This window comes from Dreissena polymorpha, chromosome 5 (assembly GCF_020536995.1).
Source record: "Dreissena polymorpha isolate Duluth1 chromosome 5, UMN_Dpol_1.0, whole genome shotgun sequence".
Taxonomy (NCBI): Eukaryota; Metazoa; Mollusca; class Bivalvia; order Myida; family Dreissenidae; genus Dreissena; species Dreissena polymorpha.
Window position 1 is genome coordinate 34,865,837 of NC_068359.1, and position 16,161 is coordinate 34,881,997.

The 16,161-nt window shown below is 35.3% G+C and overlaps 1 protein-coding gene across 1 annotated transcript in view; it reads left to right on the forward strand.

Moving 5' to 3' along the window:
* Positions 1 to 429: 429 nt before the first annotated feature.
* LOC127881612 (inter-alpha-trypsin inhibitor heavy chain H3-like) overlaps positions 430 to 16,161 on the forward strand; it is a 38,185-nt gene continuing 22,453 nt past the window's right edge. The window contains exons 1-2 of the mRNA XM_052429643.1: positions 430 to 1,227; positions 8,717 to 8,874. Of these exons, the coding sequence (XP_052285603.1) occupies positions 1,132 to 1,227; positions 8,717 to 8,874 (254 nt within the window). The 5' untranslated portion in view covers positions 430 to 1,131. The remainder of the gene's footprint in view (positions 1,228 to 8,716; positions 8,875 to 16,161) is intronic.

Genomic DNA, 16,161 nt, shown 5'->3' on the forward strand with positions numbered 1-16,161 from the left:
AAGGCCCCATTATGAAATGTTGTGTTTACTAATTATTAGCATGGCCATTCGCTTACCACTTGCGGCTGTTGTCAGTGTTTGTGTTTTTTTAGTATTTTTTATTATTTTTGAGTAAGACGAATCACTTATGACCAAACATGCAACATATTTCGGGTACTTGTATGTGAAATATTCCATATTCGAGCATAATTTATATACTTACGAAAAAAAAAAATCAACAAATAAAATCTGCAGCATTGCGGCCACTTCTTAAGTCACAGCAATCAACATAATCTTTGCCAGAAATTATTTCAAAAGCCTTACTTATTGATTTAAATATTATTATCTTGTGGTTTCACTAGAACAAGTACTGCTCAAACGAAGTGCTATTTGGTGGTTGTCTTAGAATTACCAGTCAAGCATGTTGTTTGGGATACGGCAAAGAAAGGCGAGCTAGGAGTACCTGTCTTCAGTACTGTTAACACCTACTGCTCTCGAGAGATCCACGAACACCAGCATATGCTTGCCACTGTTGTTTTATGGGGAAATAATTAGTCTGTTATTATAAATATATCACGAGGAATAAAGTTGTAGTAGACTTCGCTGATCTGGTGACTATGTGTTTTTGCCTATGTGATAATGATGAAAAACGGATTTAAAAGCCATTGCGTAAGAATCGCATATTTTGAAAAGCTCTCGGAAATAAATTACAAGCAGGATTTCTGTGGTTAAGTATTTTAACAAGTTCTTCCGTACCGTACGAATTATTTTAATGAGAAATCTCGTGAGAGGGTGTGAATAACACGTGTTGGGAGTCATAGCTGTGCATGTTTATTTTAGTGCTTAAAAACAGCACATGAACATTATACCGATCTATGTGAACCTCTGTATGAATAAAACTGTAACAGTTGGTCATAATTTTTGACAAAGGAAGAACAAAAAATAGAAATTTAATTGTTGGGATTCGGGAATAAATGTTTTAAAAGCGGGCGTTAATAATAATTCGGTAGTAGAGACGATATTTTTCAGTACAACATCATGATGGAGGGGAAAACAGCAAGCGTAACGATGGAATATCTGAACTTCGCAGTGCGGTAGCGTCATAGACGGATTTAACGGCTTTATTTCGAGGCCGTAACGCTATTGTTCAACATGGTTACATTAAGTGAAGGTCGTGCTTTAGTGATACTAACGTTGGCAATAGAGATGTGTTGCCAATCTGCCAGCAGTAACGTCACAGATGGAAAGGTAGGAGTGGTTACTATGTCATTCCTGGCATTCGCATGTAGCCTAACGTTAATAAAGGCACAAGATCTGTCACTTTCACTTACACATGGCACATCTGTCATCCCAAATAGCACGAACTTGCGACACTTACAGTCATATCACATCCAAGGATTGCTATTCAGTAGCTCATTACAATTATTCCAGATCAAAAGTAAACAAAACAACAAAACAACAACAACAAACACTCGGAATAGATATATCATGAACATGGGAAAATCAGAAGATACACTTAGCGTTGTCCAGCATGATTTATTTTAGATAAACACAAATAACGTTTTTGTTTAATTCAGCTTGAAAAGAATAGACTAGAGGATTCGAGGTTTAAACCACACAACTTTATACATTTAATGTTTTACGTCACATGGGCTAAACAAAACAAATTTCTCCTATCAACCAAAGCATACAAATAAAAAAGTTCCTTTATGTTTGATTACGTCGTGTACGGCGTGCGATTGTTCAATATCGTATTGTTTACCTTGATGCTTGGGATTTAACCCTTTGCATGCTGGGAAATTTGTCGTCTGCTAAAATGTCGTCTGCTGAATTTCTAAAATTAGCATTTTCTTCATTTTTTTTCAAAGAATACTATCAGAATAGCAAACAGTTTGGATCCTGATGAGACGCCACGTTCTGTGGCGTCTCATCTGGATCCAAACTGTTTGCAAAGGCCTTTAAAATTCAGCTCCAGCGCTTTAAGGGTTAATTCAATGACCGGGACAATGTAATAACTTAATGTCCAAACACTTCACAAAACTAAGCTTTTTCCAACGTTAATGGCAATACCAATCAGTTACTATTGACATTGACAGTAGCAAATACGTTTCTATGTTAAACAAACGTCAAAACTTAGTTGCCTGCTCACTGAAATCTTTCACTCTTGCTTATAACAGAATGATGTAAAATATCACGAGATAACTTACATGTATTCAGAATAAAATCAAATTTACAAATAATTGCTGTATCTGAGGTCACGACACATTTTGTGGTTTTAACAATATTTTGTACTGAGACATTATACATATCGACGAATCATATAGAAAAGACAGCATTGGAGTTTGTAAAATCTGCACGAGGGAATCGTTTTTTTTTTCCGTTTTATACCATACCATTCCATCATCCTCACCGCTTATGATTTATGATGTCTTTCAATTTGTTCCACTCGTGGATTACAACGCGAAAACGAAAATGTGTCTATTAATAACTATATTTGCGAGCCATTTGTTTGAAGGCTAACTGTAAAGGTTTCAATTAGCAATTAGACTTCCGAAAATACTCAAAAGTTTGTTAGTCCCTCAAAGCACAAAACACTTAACTTTTCTTGTTAAGAAATTAATAGCTGCAGTTGCAGCAATAATAAGGTTACTTGTCTGATGAGGCTACTTTTAATACATATTCTTTTTTCCCAATTGGCCACCTTAATCAAAATACTTTAATATACAGAAAGATGTATTACAGAGTTTTAACAACATGAAGCAAATTAAAGCTTTGCAGACATAGAACTTTAATCCCTTCTTGTGAAATGAGTCAACGTCGAGACCAAGCAAATATCCTCCCACGTAGCTGTGAAATGGATCAAGCAGTGAAACAGGCTCCAGAATTCACACGATCTCCGGTTGACAAACACTCGGAGAAAGATATCAGCTAAAAGCATTTATATAAGTCGCGTTCTGAGAAAACTGGGCATAATGCATGTGCGTAAAGTGTCGTCCCAGATTAGCCTGTGCAGTCCGCACAGGCTAATCAGAGACGACACTTTCCGTCTAAATTAGATTTTTGCTAAGAAGAGACTTCATTTAAACGAAACAAGGCCAAACAAGCGGAAAGTGTTGTCCCTGATTAGCCTGTGCGGACTGCACAGGCTAATCTGGGACGACACTTTACGCACATGCATTATACCCAGTTTTCTCAGAACACGACTCATATGTGCATTTGCAGAGATGAAGGTCACACATGTTAGACATTTATTTTTGTAAACAAATGTATATTTAAACAACATAGTTTATCATAGCGTGTAATGAGTCTGCGTTTACTTATATTTGTTACGATTAAAATAATTTATCAGAACAGAGCGTAATATATCGTTTATTTCACCTAAGTATACAAAATATACAATAATGGCAATATAAAAAAGCAATATTATTTAGTGAATTATAAATAATAATCGAATGAAATCATTTAAAGCGCATATTAATGTTCCTTTAATGTTTCTTATCACACCATAAATGCCGACGCAAAATTGGAAAGGCATAACTTGGTAACAATTTTCAGGACGATGCGTTTAATAAACCAGATTGCTTGTGGATCATTACAGTAATTTACATGGTGCATTTTATGGATGTTATTATGTGAAAACACGTGCACATTAGAAGTATGTGTCCATTAAATAGGTCTGCACTATATTTTGTATCGTGTCGACAAGTATGTTCATATCTCTTGTCGCTGTTATATTATTTCCAAGTTATTATAAGTTATTTATTTGATTACAACACATTAAGTTGCTTTTACATATCAGCCGGGCTCTTTGAAAACCATGCTTAATGCACGTGCGTAAAGTGTCGGTCTGTGAAGTCCGCTTATCAGTGACGAACTTTCCGCCTTGCTTGGAATTTAGGTAAGAAGATACGTCCTTTAAACGAAAAGTTTGTTAAAGTGCTAAATATCCGCCCTGATAAGCTTCTGCGGACTGCCATAGCTAATCTAGGACAAAACTTTTGCACATGCAGTAAGCCCGGTTTTCCCAAAGCGCACCTTATAATACTTTTTGTGTCTTGTTCTGAGAAAACTGGGCTTATTGTCTGTGCGTAAAGTGTCATCCCAGATTACCATGTGCAGTCCGCACAGGCTAATCAGGGACGACACTTTCCGCTTTTATGGTATACTTAGTTTCAATGAATTCCCTCCTTACCAAAAATCTAGTTTAGGCGGTAAGCGTCGTCCCTGATTAGCCTGTGCGGACTGCACTTGCTAATCTGGGATGACACTTTACGAACAGGCGATAAGCCAAGTTTTATCAGAACGCGTATCATATTTATTTTTCAGGCACTTCATTTGTGTATCGCAATAATGTTTAAATTGTGTAGCGCACCGCAACGGCGAACGCTTCAAAATATTTTATGTCACGAATGTTAAATTGTGCCAAAAAGAAAACATTATATCGCATACGTACGGAAGCGTATATGGTACACCCCAATAATATGGTCATGCATGATTAATTTATATCGACTTACTGTGAAATAACATGGTATGTCGACATAGTTATGCAGCTTTTTCCCACTTTCCCAAAATGACTTGCCATCATAGTTTTAGTCGACACGATGAGTTATTTTTTACGCAATGACACCCTTTTAATATCATGCCGTCATAGAATGTTGACATCATCACAGCATCAGGGTGAATCATATACGCTTCCATACATACGCGTGTTTCGAACAAATCACATATTAATTAAATGAATAAACCTAACATATTATGAAAGACCGGAACGGTTTCATTTCTGTGCAACTTACTAAAATGTAATTTTCATTCCATTATATTAACGTTCCTTTTATTTTTACTTCGCGATAAAATAAACGTCATGAAACGATATTCAAAATATTTATAATTGTATATTAGCCTACATTATATTAGGTATCAAATTCGGATTCTTTGCACAATCTTGTGTTGGGCTATCTAAGCAAAGGTGAGTAATAATGAATGTTGAGATAATTTCGCAACACCTCGCGTTATCAAAGGCAATGACCACTTTGATGTAGTTGATTTTATATTGATATCAAGCGATAATTCTTTCTTGGAACAAGTTATTCGTGCTTTAACGTAGGGCCGATAGGTATGTGCCAAGCTCAATTAATACGCTCATTTGATAGTTCTTTGATATTTCCAAAGATAATTTTTGTTTAATTATGGGATTACTTCAGTTAAAGACTGCCAAATGTATTGGACCTCTATAAATATAGAAAGGTAATCAAAGAAATTAATTGTATAACGCATGTTAAGGGTTGTATGCTTTTAAAAGAAGACTCTATGAAGCCTTTATGGAATGAACAGGGATTACGTACAGTTATCTAGGAATTCGCCTTATTGCGATCAAAAGAATAGCTAAAATATTTGGAATTCTATACACCGGAGATATGCATACCTCATATGCACATACGAACTTTCAACCGTTCAAAAGTTTTATATTACAATTAATAAAATAATTCGCATGTGTGCCTCACGTTACAGATGTGTTGATTGTCTCGCAGTCGAGTTTTCTTTCAATATTTTGGTATGCCTCTGTGTAAACGCCTTCAATTATATATTTCGTTAAATCCCCCATTATGAAGAACGTGTAGTTGACGTATTGCTTATACTTATTTTCTGAGGATTATTACATCTTTCAAAAGTTCACGTTTTCATAAAGTTGTTTCAGTCATTTTCATTGGCATTTCGCGGTCGTAAATAAAAAGCAAAACGGTTCTTTTAATCTTCGCACATATGCGGATTGCCTTCTTTAGTTTACAACGGACACAATTTTCCATGTAAACGACATCATAAAACCCATGCTATTGGGGCCGTAAATTGTAGCTGCCAACATACCCAGACCGGTTTCATCAAGGGATAAGATCGGTCTTCATCCGACAGTTATCGTGCAGACAATAAATCACGCCAATCCCCAGAGTTCCAGAGTTCTTTGATGCTCCGGAAATGCAACAATCGCTTTCGTATAAATTTCGAAACGTATGGGAGCTCCTACGGCGAGTGAAGTGTTTCAGATGCATTCCTGGTGACGGTCATTATTTTTTAGCTCACAACGTGCTCATGGTGAGCTTTTGTGGTCGTTCGTCATGCTTCGCCAATATTTACCTTGTTAACACCCTATAGGAAACATTTTTGTTTCTTCTATCATACACAAAAGATGTCAACCAATACATACAGTTTCCCGAGCTACCCTAAAATTCAAGAATCCTTATACATGTTAATAATAATGATTTATCTGCTTTTTTAACAGATCGTAGAAATCCTAGAAGACTTTAACAAACATACAATAATTATAATTTTCATTATTTCAAAATTCATCAAATAAAGTAGGGGCAATTAATAAATCACCATTCGGTATAATGGTAAAGATCAAATACATCATCATAAACGACACGTTATAAAGAAACGCCAGGAACATGTTGAAGAAAAATATTTTTTAAACCCATTTATGTCTAGTGGACTCTCCCATTCTTCTAAATTGGATCAATTTATTTCCAAAATGAGTGATGTCTAGTATATTTATTTCTATATTTAGAATATTTCTTACAGAAATTCCTTTCAGCAAACAGCGCAGACCCTGATGAGACGCCGCATTATGCGGCGTCTCATCTGGGTCTACGCTGTTTGCCAAGGCCTTTTTTCTAGACGCTAGGCATAAATGGGTTAGCCATCGGATAGACGAACATTTAATGTGAATAAATACATATTGTGAAGTCTAGCAAGATTGTTACGATCTTGTGATGCAAGGAGAAAATAAAAATTGTAGCGTCGATATTTTTTTCGCAATAAACCAAATGTTTAAAATGGGCACACAAAGAAACTACCGAGTAAATAAAAACATCAACATCAATTTTGAAACTGTGTCCAATCACAATATACTTTTTACTTTTTACACATGAAGGCAAACAATAAAATATGCAGCAAGGCATTTTGCCATCCCTTGTATATTTTTTTATTTTTCCGTTTATGTCATATATTTTGATTGGATTATGTACAGCATACAAATGTATGCAGTTTTGAACATGCCCAGTTTAAATTTCCATTCATACTGGCTATAACACAATTTGCTAATGGATGAAAATATTATTATTTATAAGTTATTTGTTCTTGTATGCGCAAGGAAAATTAATCCACGTATGATTTTCGCTGACAAATCACGAAAGAATGTCTGAGAAATGTCCGGAAATACTCAAACTGGTTGGGACTTTGATGCTGTACGAAACGGTCGTTAACACGAACGGAAATCGAGATAACAATCACGTTTAGTAGATAGCGTTTACATATGTTTCTTGATTTTGTGTTTCATTATGTATGTTTGGTTATTTTTAAATAAACTGCAAACTTCGCAAAACTTCTAATTAAGCTTTCATTGAAAGAGATAGGTAATACAAATCCCCAATTACAACGAGGCAAACATCGACAGAAATAGTTAATCTTAGAATGCGTTATTTCATGCAAGTACATGTATAAACAATCTTGTAATATTTTTTTCAAAGCATTTAGACCATTGATAAATACTATTATAAACTTTAAGTTCGGATGAAGAAATGCAAACTCAAAGTTCAGATGAAGTAATTAAATAACTAAACGAAATTAGTGTTTTATTCATTGGCAAATAATTTTATTTTGTAAAGTCGAATACGACACATGCACACTATGTTGCCAGCACATACGCGCATGTTAGAGCATGGAACGCCAACTCTGCGTGGAGATTGGGCGTAAACCTGCTCGTTTACATTGGTATCGTTACTGAGAAGTATGAATTTCAATCAATAAATCAGTATTTTATTGTGGTAACATAAATATATAGTGATTTTTTTGTAACAATCAGCAATTGTATTATTTGCTTATTTAAGATGGCGCACATTTAATGTTAACATTACACTGACAATAAAACGATACACGATTCAGCAGCAAAACAATTTATTCGTGTTTTAATAAAACACAACGTTCTTCAAATTAATTTAGTTTTTGAACAGAATGGCTAAGGCAATTAAAGCTCGGTATTCGTCTTGGAATTTAATATCAAACATGCTTAAAGGTACCGTCAACCACGAAGACAAAGAAAAGTTGTAAAATACCGTATTTTTTATACACTCTGTAGTTTATATTGATTAAAATATTACGACTTGTATATTACATTACTTTAAAAAGTTCATATTTTCAGTATATTCGGTAATAACATTTCGCGACGTGAAATCGAAAGTACATCGCGAAAGTAGTTGACATAAAGATATACACATTATTAATAACGCAAGTAGATTGATCATTAATATATAAAATATATACAATTCACTACGCACGCACAATTTGCATTCCTGTGTTTAATACGTGATGATGATGATCAGTCTACTGGCGTTAACCGGTAGTTACCTGGTACCGGTACCCAGTGAAATTTATGACCGAATATACTGAAAACTTAACAACTTTTTTCAAGCAATGTAATATACCAGACATGGTATTTTAATCAATATAAACTAATAATTGTAAAAATATACGGTATTTTACAACTTTTCTTTTCTTCGTCGTCGTGGTTGACGGTACCTTTAAAATTTGTTCAGTTTTTGAAAAACAACACAACAACAAACCTTACATACGTGCAGTAACATACGAACTTCGACAATATTGTGCATGGTTCACAATCTGGGTGTCTAAACTTATTGTTTAATTGCGGTTGATTGCCTCAGTATGTCATGCCGACGTTCGATTTCAGGTTCCCAAGGTGGTCTCGCTTACAGTACGCTCTGATATCATGTTCAGATTTGCAGAGACGGTGGTGACCTCTACGGTCGTGAACGAACTTTACGAGGCACGGGAAACGACGTTCGACGTGAATCTTCCAATGGCGGCATTTACATCAAATTTTACATTGTAAGTAGGTTAGGCCTAATGTTTCAAAAACATACGGTTGGATTTATTTACAATCTGTGTATTTTGGGATGGTAGGGGATCCTTTACGAATTTGCTGAAACATTGTTTGTGGCAGCATTAAGTTATACATGAATTTCTATAAAAAAAAACAGGTTGTACGCTTTTTGTTTGTTACATGTCTCCATTTGTCGTAGTATTTTTATGTAAATTTTTAAGTTTTGTTAAGGCTGGTATGACTGCAAAATAAATATAGTATTTTAATTGATATATTGGAAGCTTTTCCAGCCATTAAAATCCATCCATACAAAAAAGTTCCGCAAATATACATGTGATTAATAAAACCCAAGTCCTATTTTTGTATAGAACTCTGTTTTAAATTGCAAAACATTTCTTACAAAGTCATCATTAACATAGGAATTGCAGTCGTTTGAACTTAGTAACATTTATATACTTTTGGGTCCATTACAGTAACTGTATAAGAGGGGTAACGAGGCCCATGTCTATTAAAAAAAACACATAAAGACAAATAAAACTCTTTAGCGCAACCGATAGTATTGGCTTTAGTATATTGATCTCAAACAAATTCATTAAACATACGGAGGGTTTTGAATGTCGCATAAGCCATGATGCATCCCCAAAGAGAACATTCTTCAGACTTATAGAGTTCGCTAATAAAGAAGTCAGGTACAATTTTCTCCTTGTCTAGCCGTAGCATTAACGTATCAGGTACAAACTCGCAAGCGATGATGGGGTTGACTTATTGCCTTCCATTTACCTGCTAATTCGTTTGTAACACTTCGGGGGAACACTTGTTGCAGGAGAGATTACATCTGTCGAATAATACGGCTTCTTCATCCTGTCAAAGTTGATTCACGCACCGTATGATTTCTTTGTTACATTTCCAGAAAATTTAGGCTCCTGGTCAGATTAATTAATTTTCCAGACGTACTCAAAATAAAGATAATCGTTAAACAAACTCGTCTTTGTGATACAATTTCTATTGCGTGTAACGCTATTTCAATTCTGGTTACGCGCCCATTCCGCTACACATTTCTTGCGGTGAGTGCCAAATCACCAGTGGCACCGAACTATTTTAAGCTAATTAACAAGTGGCTATATACGTTTATACTATTGTAAATATTTCCTAACCAGATAAGTTGCTTCGGAGGCTGTTTTTGTACTATTTGCTGGGTATCACTTTTTAGCTCACCTGAGCACAACGTGCTCATGGTGAGCTTTTGTGATCGCCTTTTGTCCGTCGTCCGTTGTCCGTCGTCCGTCGTTCGTCGTCAACATTTTGCCTTGTGAACACTCTAGAGGCCACATTTATTGTGCGATCTTCATGAAACTTGGTCAGAACATTTGTCCCAATGATACCTCGACTGAGTTCGAAACTGGATCATGCTGGGTCAAAAACTAGTTCACTTGGTCAAAAAAATAAACACCTTGTGAACACTGTAGAACTCACATTTGATGTCCAATCTTCATGTAACTTTGTCAAAATGTTTGTCTAAGTGATATGTTGGTTGAGTTAAAAAAAAAGGTTCCGGTCAGTTGAAAAACATGGCCGCCAGGGGGCGGGGCAGTAATCCTTATATGGTTATAGAGAAATCTTGTGAACACTCTAGAAGTCACAATTTTTGCCCAATCATTATGAAACTTGGTGAAAACATTGGTTTTATTGATATCTCGGACGATTTTGAAAATGGTCCAGATCGGTGAAAAAACATGGCCGCCAGGGGGCGGGGCAGTTTTTTCTATATGTATATAGTGAAAACATGTGAACACTCTAGAAGTCACATTTTAAATCCAATCTTCATGAAATTTGGTCAGAACATTTGTTTCCTGGATACAACGGTTGAGTTAGAAAATGGTTCGGATCTGTAAAAAAACATTTTCCTTATATTTATATAGTAAAAAAAAAGCTTGTGAACACTCTAGAATACACATTTTTTGCCTATTCATCATGAAATTATGTCTAAACATCGATTTTATAGATATCTCGGACATGTATATAGTGAAGAAAATGTGAACTGTCTAGAAGACACATTTTATGCCCAATTTTCATGAAATTAAGTCAGAACATTTGTTTCCTGGATATGATGGTTAAGTTTGAAAATGGTTCGGATCGGTAAAAAAAAACATGGCCGCCAGGTGGGGGGGGGGGCATTTTCCTTATATTTACATAGTAAAAAAGCTTGTGAACACTTTAGAAGTCAAATATTTTGCCTAATCATCATGAAATTTGGTCAAAACTTTGGTTTTGTATATATCTCGGACGAGTTCGAAAATGGTCATGATCATTTGAAAAACATGGCCGCCAGGGGGTGGGGCAGTTTTCTCTGTATGTAAATAGTGAAAACATGTGAACAGTCTAGAAGACACATTTTTTGCTCAATCTTCATGAAATTTTGTTAGAATATTTGTTTGCTGGATAAGGCGGTTGAGTTTGAAAATGGTTCGGGTCGGTAAAAAAAACATGGCCGCCAGGGGGGGGGGGGGGGTCTTTTTTCTTATATTTATATAGTAAAAAAAGCTTGTGACAATTTTTTGTCCAATCATCATGAAACTTGGTCAAAACATTTTCTTTTTGAATATCTTGTTATGATATCTAGGCCGAGTTCCTTTATGGTTGCTGTCTGTTGAAAAACATGGCTTTAAATGGCTTTATAGTGTAACCTTGTTTTCACTCTACTAAGAAATTACCAATGTACACGGTGAAGAAATTTATGCATATTATGATATTCATGATCTCCATGCAGTTATCTTAATATTAATTCTGCCGATAAGATATACAGTTAAACTGCCAATTTTTTAATATTTAGTTTTGTTCCTTTCTGAAGAGGATTATTATGATGATGATTGGATGGGGATGAAGTGCAACAAACATATTTACATGTATGCCATCTAAAAACCCTTTATTAAATACCCGGTCTTCTCAAAATTTTAAGTAGTAATATTGATTTCACAGAAAATTACTTAGGGGAGAAACAACTGCATATAACTTGAATTGTGTTTGACCTCCAATCATGAATGCATGGCTTGTCAGGAATGCACTCTTATTTCTCCAATGATCCCATTCATCTACCTGCTTATCAGCAACTAATTATTATGCCCCCCTTCGAAGAAGAGGGGGTATATTGCTTTGCTCATGTCGGTCGGTCTGTCGGTCTGTCGGTCGGTCGGTCGGTCAACCAGGTTCTATGCCTAGAATCATGAAACTTGATAGGTAGATTGATCATGACTCACAGATGACCCCTATTGATTTTCAGGTCACTAGGTCAAAGGTCAAGGTCACGGTGACCCGAAATAGTAAAATGGTTTCCGGATGATAACTCAAGAACGCTTATGCCTAGAATCATGAAACTTAACAGGTAGATTGATAATGACTGGCAGATGACCCCTATTGATTTTCAGGTCACTAGGTCAAAGGTCAAGGTCATGGTGATCCGAAATAGTAAAATGGTTTCCGGATGATAACTCAAGAACGCTTATGCCTAGAATCATGAAACTTCATTGGTAGATTGGTAATGACTGGCAGATGACCCCTATTGATTTCAGTTCACTAGGTCAAAGGTCAAGGTCACGGTGACCCGAAATAGTAAAATGGTTTCCAGATGATAACTCAATAACGCTTATGCCTAGGATCATGAAACTTCATAGGTACATTGATCATGACTCGCAGATAACCCCTATTGATTTTGAGGTCACTAGGTCAAATGTCAAGGTCATGGTGACCCGAATTAGTAAAATGGTTTCCGGATGATAACTCAAGAACGCTTATGCCTAGGATCATGAAACTTCATAGGTACATTGATCATGACTCGCAGATGACCCCTATTGATTTTCAGGTCACTAGGTCAAAGGTCAAGGTCACGGTGACCCGAAATAGTAACATGGTTTCCGGATGATAACTGAAGAACGCTTATGCCTAGGATCATGAAACTTGATAGGTAGATTGATCAGGACTCGCAGATGACCACTATTGATTTTCAGGTCACTAGGTCAAAGGTCAAGGTCACAGTGACTAAAAACATATTCACACAATGGCTGTCACTACAACGTAGAGCCCATATGGGGGGCATGCATGTTTTACAAACAGCCCTTGTTTCTCTTTTAACTGTGTCTGAATTGTTCTGGTACACTTGTACTCATTGATGTGATGCAACAGGCTTGCAGCTTAAATTCCCTTATTCCCTAAAAGGGTTGATTGTGTTTTAATTGGAAATATCATTGCAAGGTGAGTCTGAAAATAGTTCCAGTTTGTTTAAAAGCAAGGCCCTGAGATGGTTGGAAGATTTTTTTATTGCTATAGTGAAACATTTTGAAATCTCTATAAGTCACATTTTAGTTCAATCTTAATGAAACATGCTGATAACATATGTTCCTATAATATCTTGATTTACTTTGAAATGGCTCCGATGCTCTGAAGAGCATGGTTTTCAGGGGCGAGCGAATTTCTTCTTGTGAACAATATGATAATATTTCATGTTTCTTGAAGTACTTTTATTATTTTGACTCCACCTTCGCAGAATAGTTTAGTTACTTCTGGTCTCAGGTGAGCGCCTTAGGGCCCATGGCCCTCATATTTGAATATCTTGATAAGTGTCTTTAATGCACCAAATTTGAAATTTTGAGATCTTATTTACTCCATGTTCACAGGAGAATTTAGATGTATGCCTCTTTCAAACTCTGAAAATGTAGTAATCATTATATTAAAGCTTAAATTGAAATATGTTGCTTTTCACCAACTTTTTACGAACTTTAACTATTATAAGAGGAATAACTAATCTTTACAACAGCGTTACTGGCCATCGACTAAATTAAAAAATCGAGATTTAAGTAAAAATATCTAAATTCAGAAAGCACATAAAGCATAAGTGTTCAAATAAATGCAAGGAAATTTGCTTTTGAAGGGTTTAATCACTAAACATGTGAGTTTATTTCATAAATGATTTGCATATTGAATAAAATATTTCTTTGTCTAAGCAATCTTGAACCGACCCAATTTGTATGATATAAATATACGTTTGTATATTATTTACGTAACTTATTCAGCGTCTGTAAGGGGTGAGCGGCGTATGATGTTCGTGTATATCTCAGTGATCTGTGATTAAGAAATAGTCTATTCTCAGAAATGCTACTTATTATAAAAAAGTTGATCATATCTATAACGAGAACAAACATATAATTACAGCATAAAAAGACCCGACAGAATTGCTCAGTCGTTAACATCTATATCCAGCACGTGTCATACTAACTGGAGCAGCACATGCTATTTAGTCTGTAATAAATCAGGCACAATTATGACTTCCGACCATTACGCATTTTCATCGAATTTCTTTCCAAAAATAACGTATCGCACGTGTCGTTTTTTTTGAAGGGCATGTCGAGCAAGCTATTCATTCAGAAATTTCTTCATTCGCAAATACAGATGTCAAAACATCTGTTTCGTGTTCATGTTTAAAATTCAGATAAACGTTCGGGATTTCGCAGATGGTTTGGATTAGCGTGTTATTTTTTGCATTAGACGGTTTTTCCCCTGCTTAGAGTCATTCTGAAACAAACAGGTGATAAGAGTTTACAACTTCCGAATGAACTCATTAGAACTATATTTAATAACAATTTAATAACAAGCAACTGTGTAGAAAAGATGTGGCCGTTCATGCAAACTGTCGAATTCATCATCATTTGTTAAGGTGGGCCTACATTCCTCTACATGTAAGTATTTTGGCATAATTATTTAACTGAAAACACAATCTGAAATTCAAGCAAGGGAATATAACTTATTAAGCTCTGCCTTTTTATTTCATAGATATATAAAGTTTAATATCTAAGCACTGAAACGCGTTTTTTTGTTGCTGTTCTTTAATTTATTAGGATAAGCCCTTACACAATATCTTTCTACCCGTCGGTACAAATCTGGGTGTTTTCATACAATATTGGCGACGCAGCTTTAAACATTTATGGTCTGAACGAACATTTGTGTAACTTGCACAATCTGGTTTAAAAAGGTAAGGGGAGACGAAGTCTACGGATAGACATTCTTTAACAAGTTATTTTTGTTTTTGTTTAAATCAGTTGAACATCTAACAATGCTCATTATATTCACATGTTTTAGCTTTAGTTGTATTTCAGTCTTATTGCCTTAAGTTTTGTCTATCTTCTAGAAATGTCCATATCTATAAACCATATCATCCGAAAATCCGATCGGCTTAGAACAATTGTATTAAATTAAAGGTTAAAGAATATTATTGTTGCGCTTAAATCCAAACGATTTCATAAATTCAGACTGCCAGAAAAATCATCAATGTTTTAAACTTAAGACATAGCATTTAACTTGGCTCTTGTAGCTACTTCGAATGAAAAAGGGATAAAAGTACATTATATTCACAAATTCGATTTCTGTGTTATGATTAAAAAAAGCAAATAATATTATATTCGGATAAAAAAGCTCGTTTTACACGATATCATACAAACCAAAATAGTTATGTTTTACTTGATTCCGAGCCATGTTGGCTTACGCGGAAATGTAAAGGTGCCTTGGCAAAAGAATCTATTAATCTTCCGATTAAAACGTTAAGTGGCCAATTAATGATTTATTACCAGGAAAAAGCGAACTTATTAGATCAGAATGACAAATACACATAAGGTGAAATTTTAGTTGCACCAACAGGAGAGAACATCTTTATTATACAATTCGGTTCTTTATTGATAGAAAAAAAACAATTGCAAAACAAATGCATTCGATACTCATGTACATAACACACGCACATACATCATCAGAACTTGGGTAACCGCCTTGGAATGGTCAGTGCACTTGAAGTTGAATCTGGTTTCGTTGAGCTCAAAACCTCACATTTTCCCTAAATTATCCCTTTTACATATAAATTTAATTACAAAGTTACTACATAGCATCACAATTGGCTACCAATTAACCACTCAATTGTTGTAGACAGACCAGAGCCCCCCCTCCCCCCAAACGCAACTTTCTTATGCACGATGAAATGAACCAAAAACGAGTATCAACTCATCTCGTCTTTACTTAAACAGCTTTGGAGACATAGCATCATATTGTCTCACATTCAGATATTTAGATATTCGTCAGCTTATCAGGAAACAAATCGGATTTGTGCAAAGCGCATAAAACAAATTCGCCAGGTCTTTCGGACGAACATGATCTTATCGTATTAACACGCTGCATAAAAGGACATTCAGGTTTAATATATTCTTACCCTATTGAATTAGATTAAGGACCTCATTGTTTATCTTGCTATTTGTTTTTAT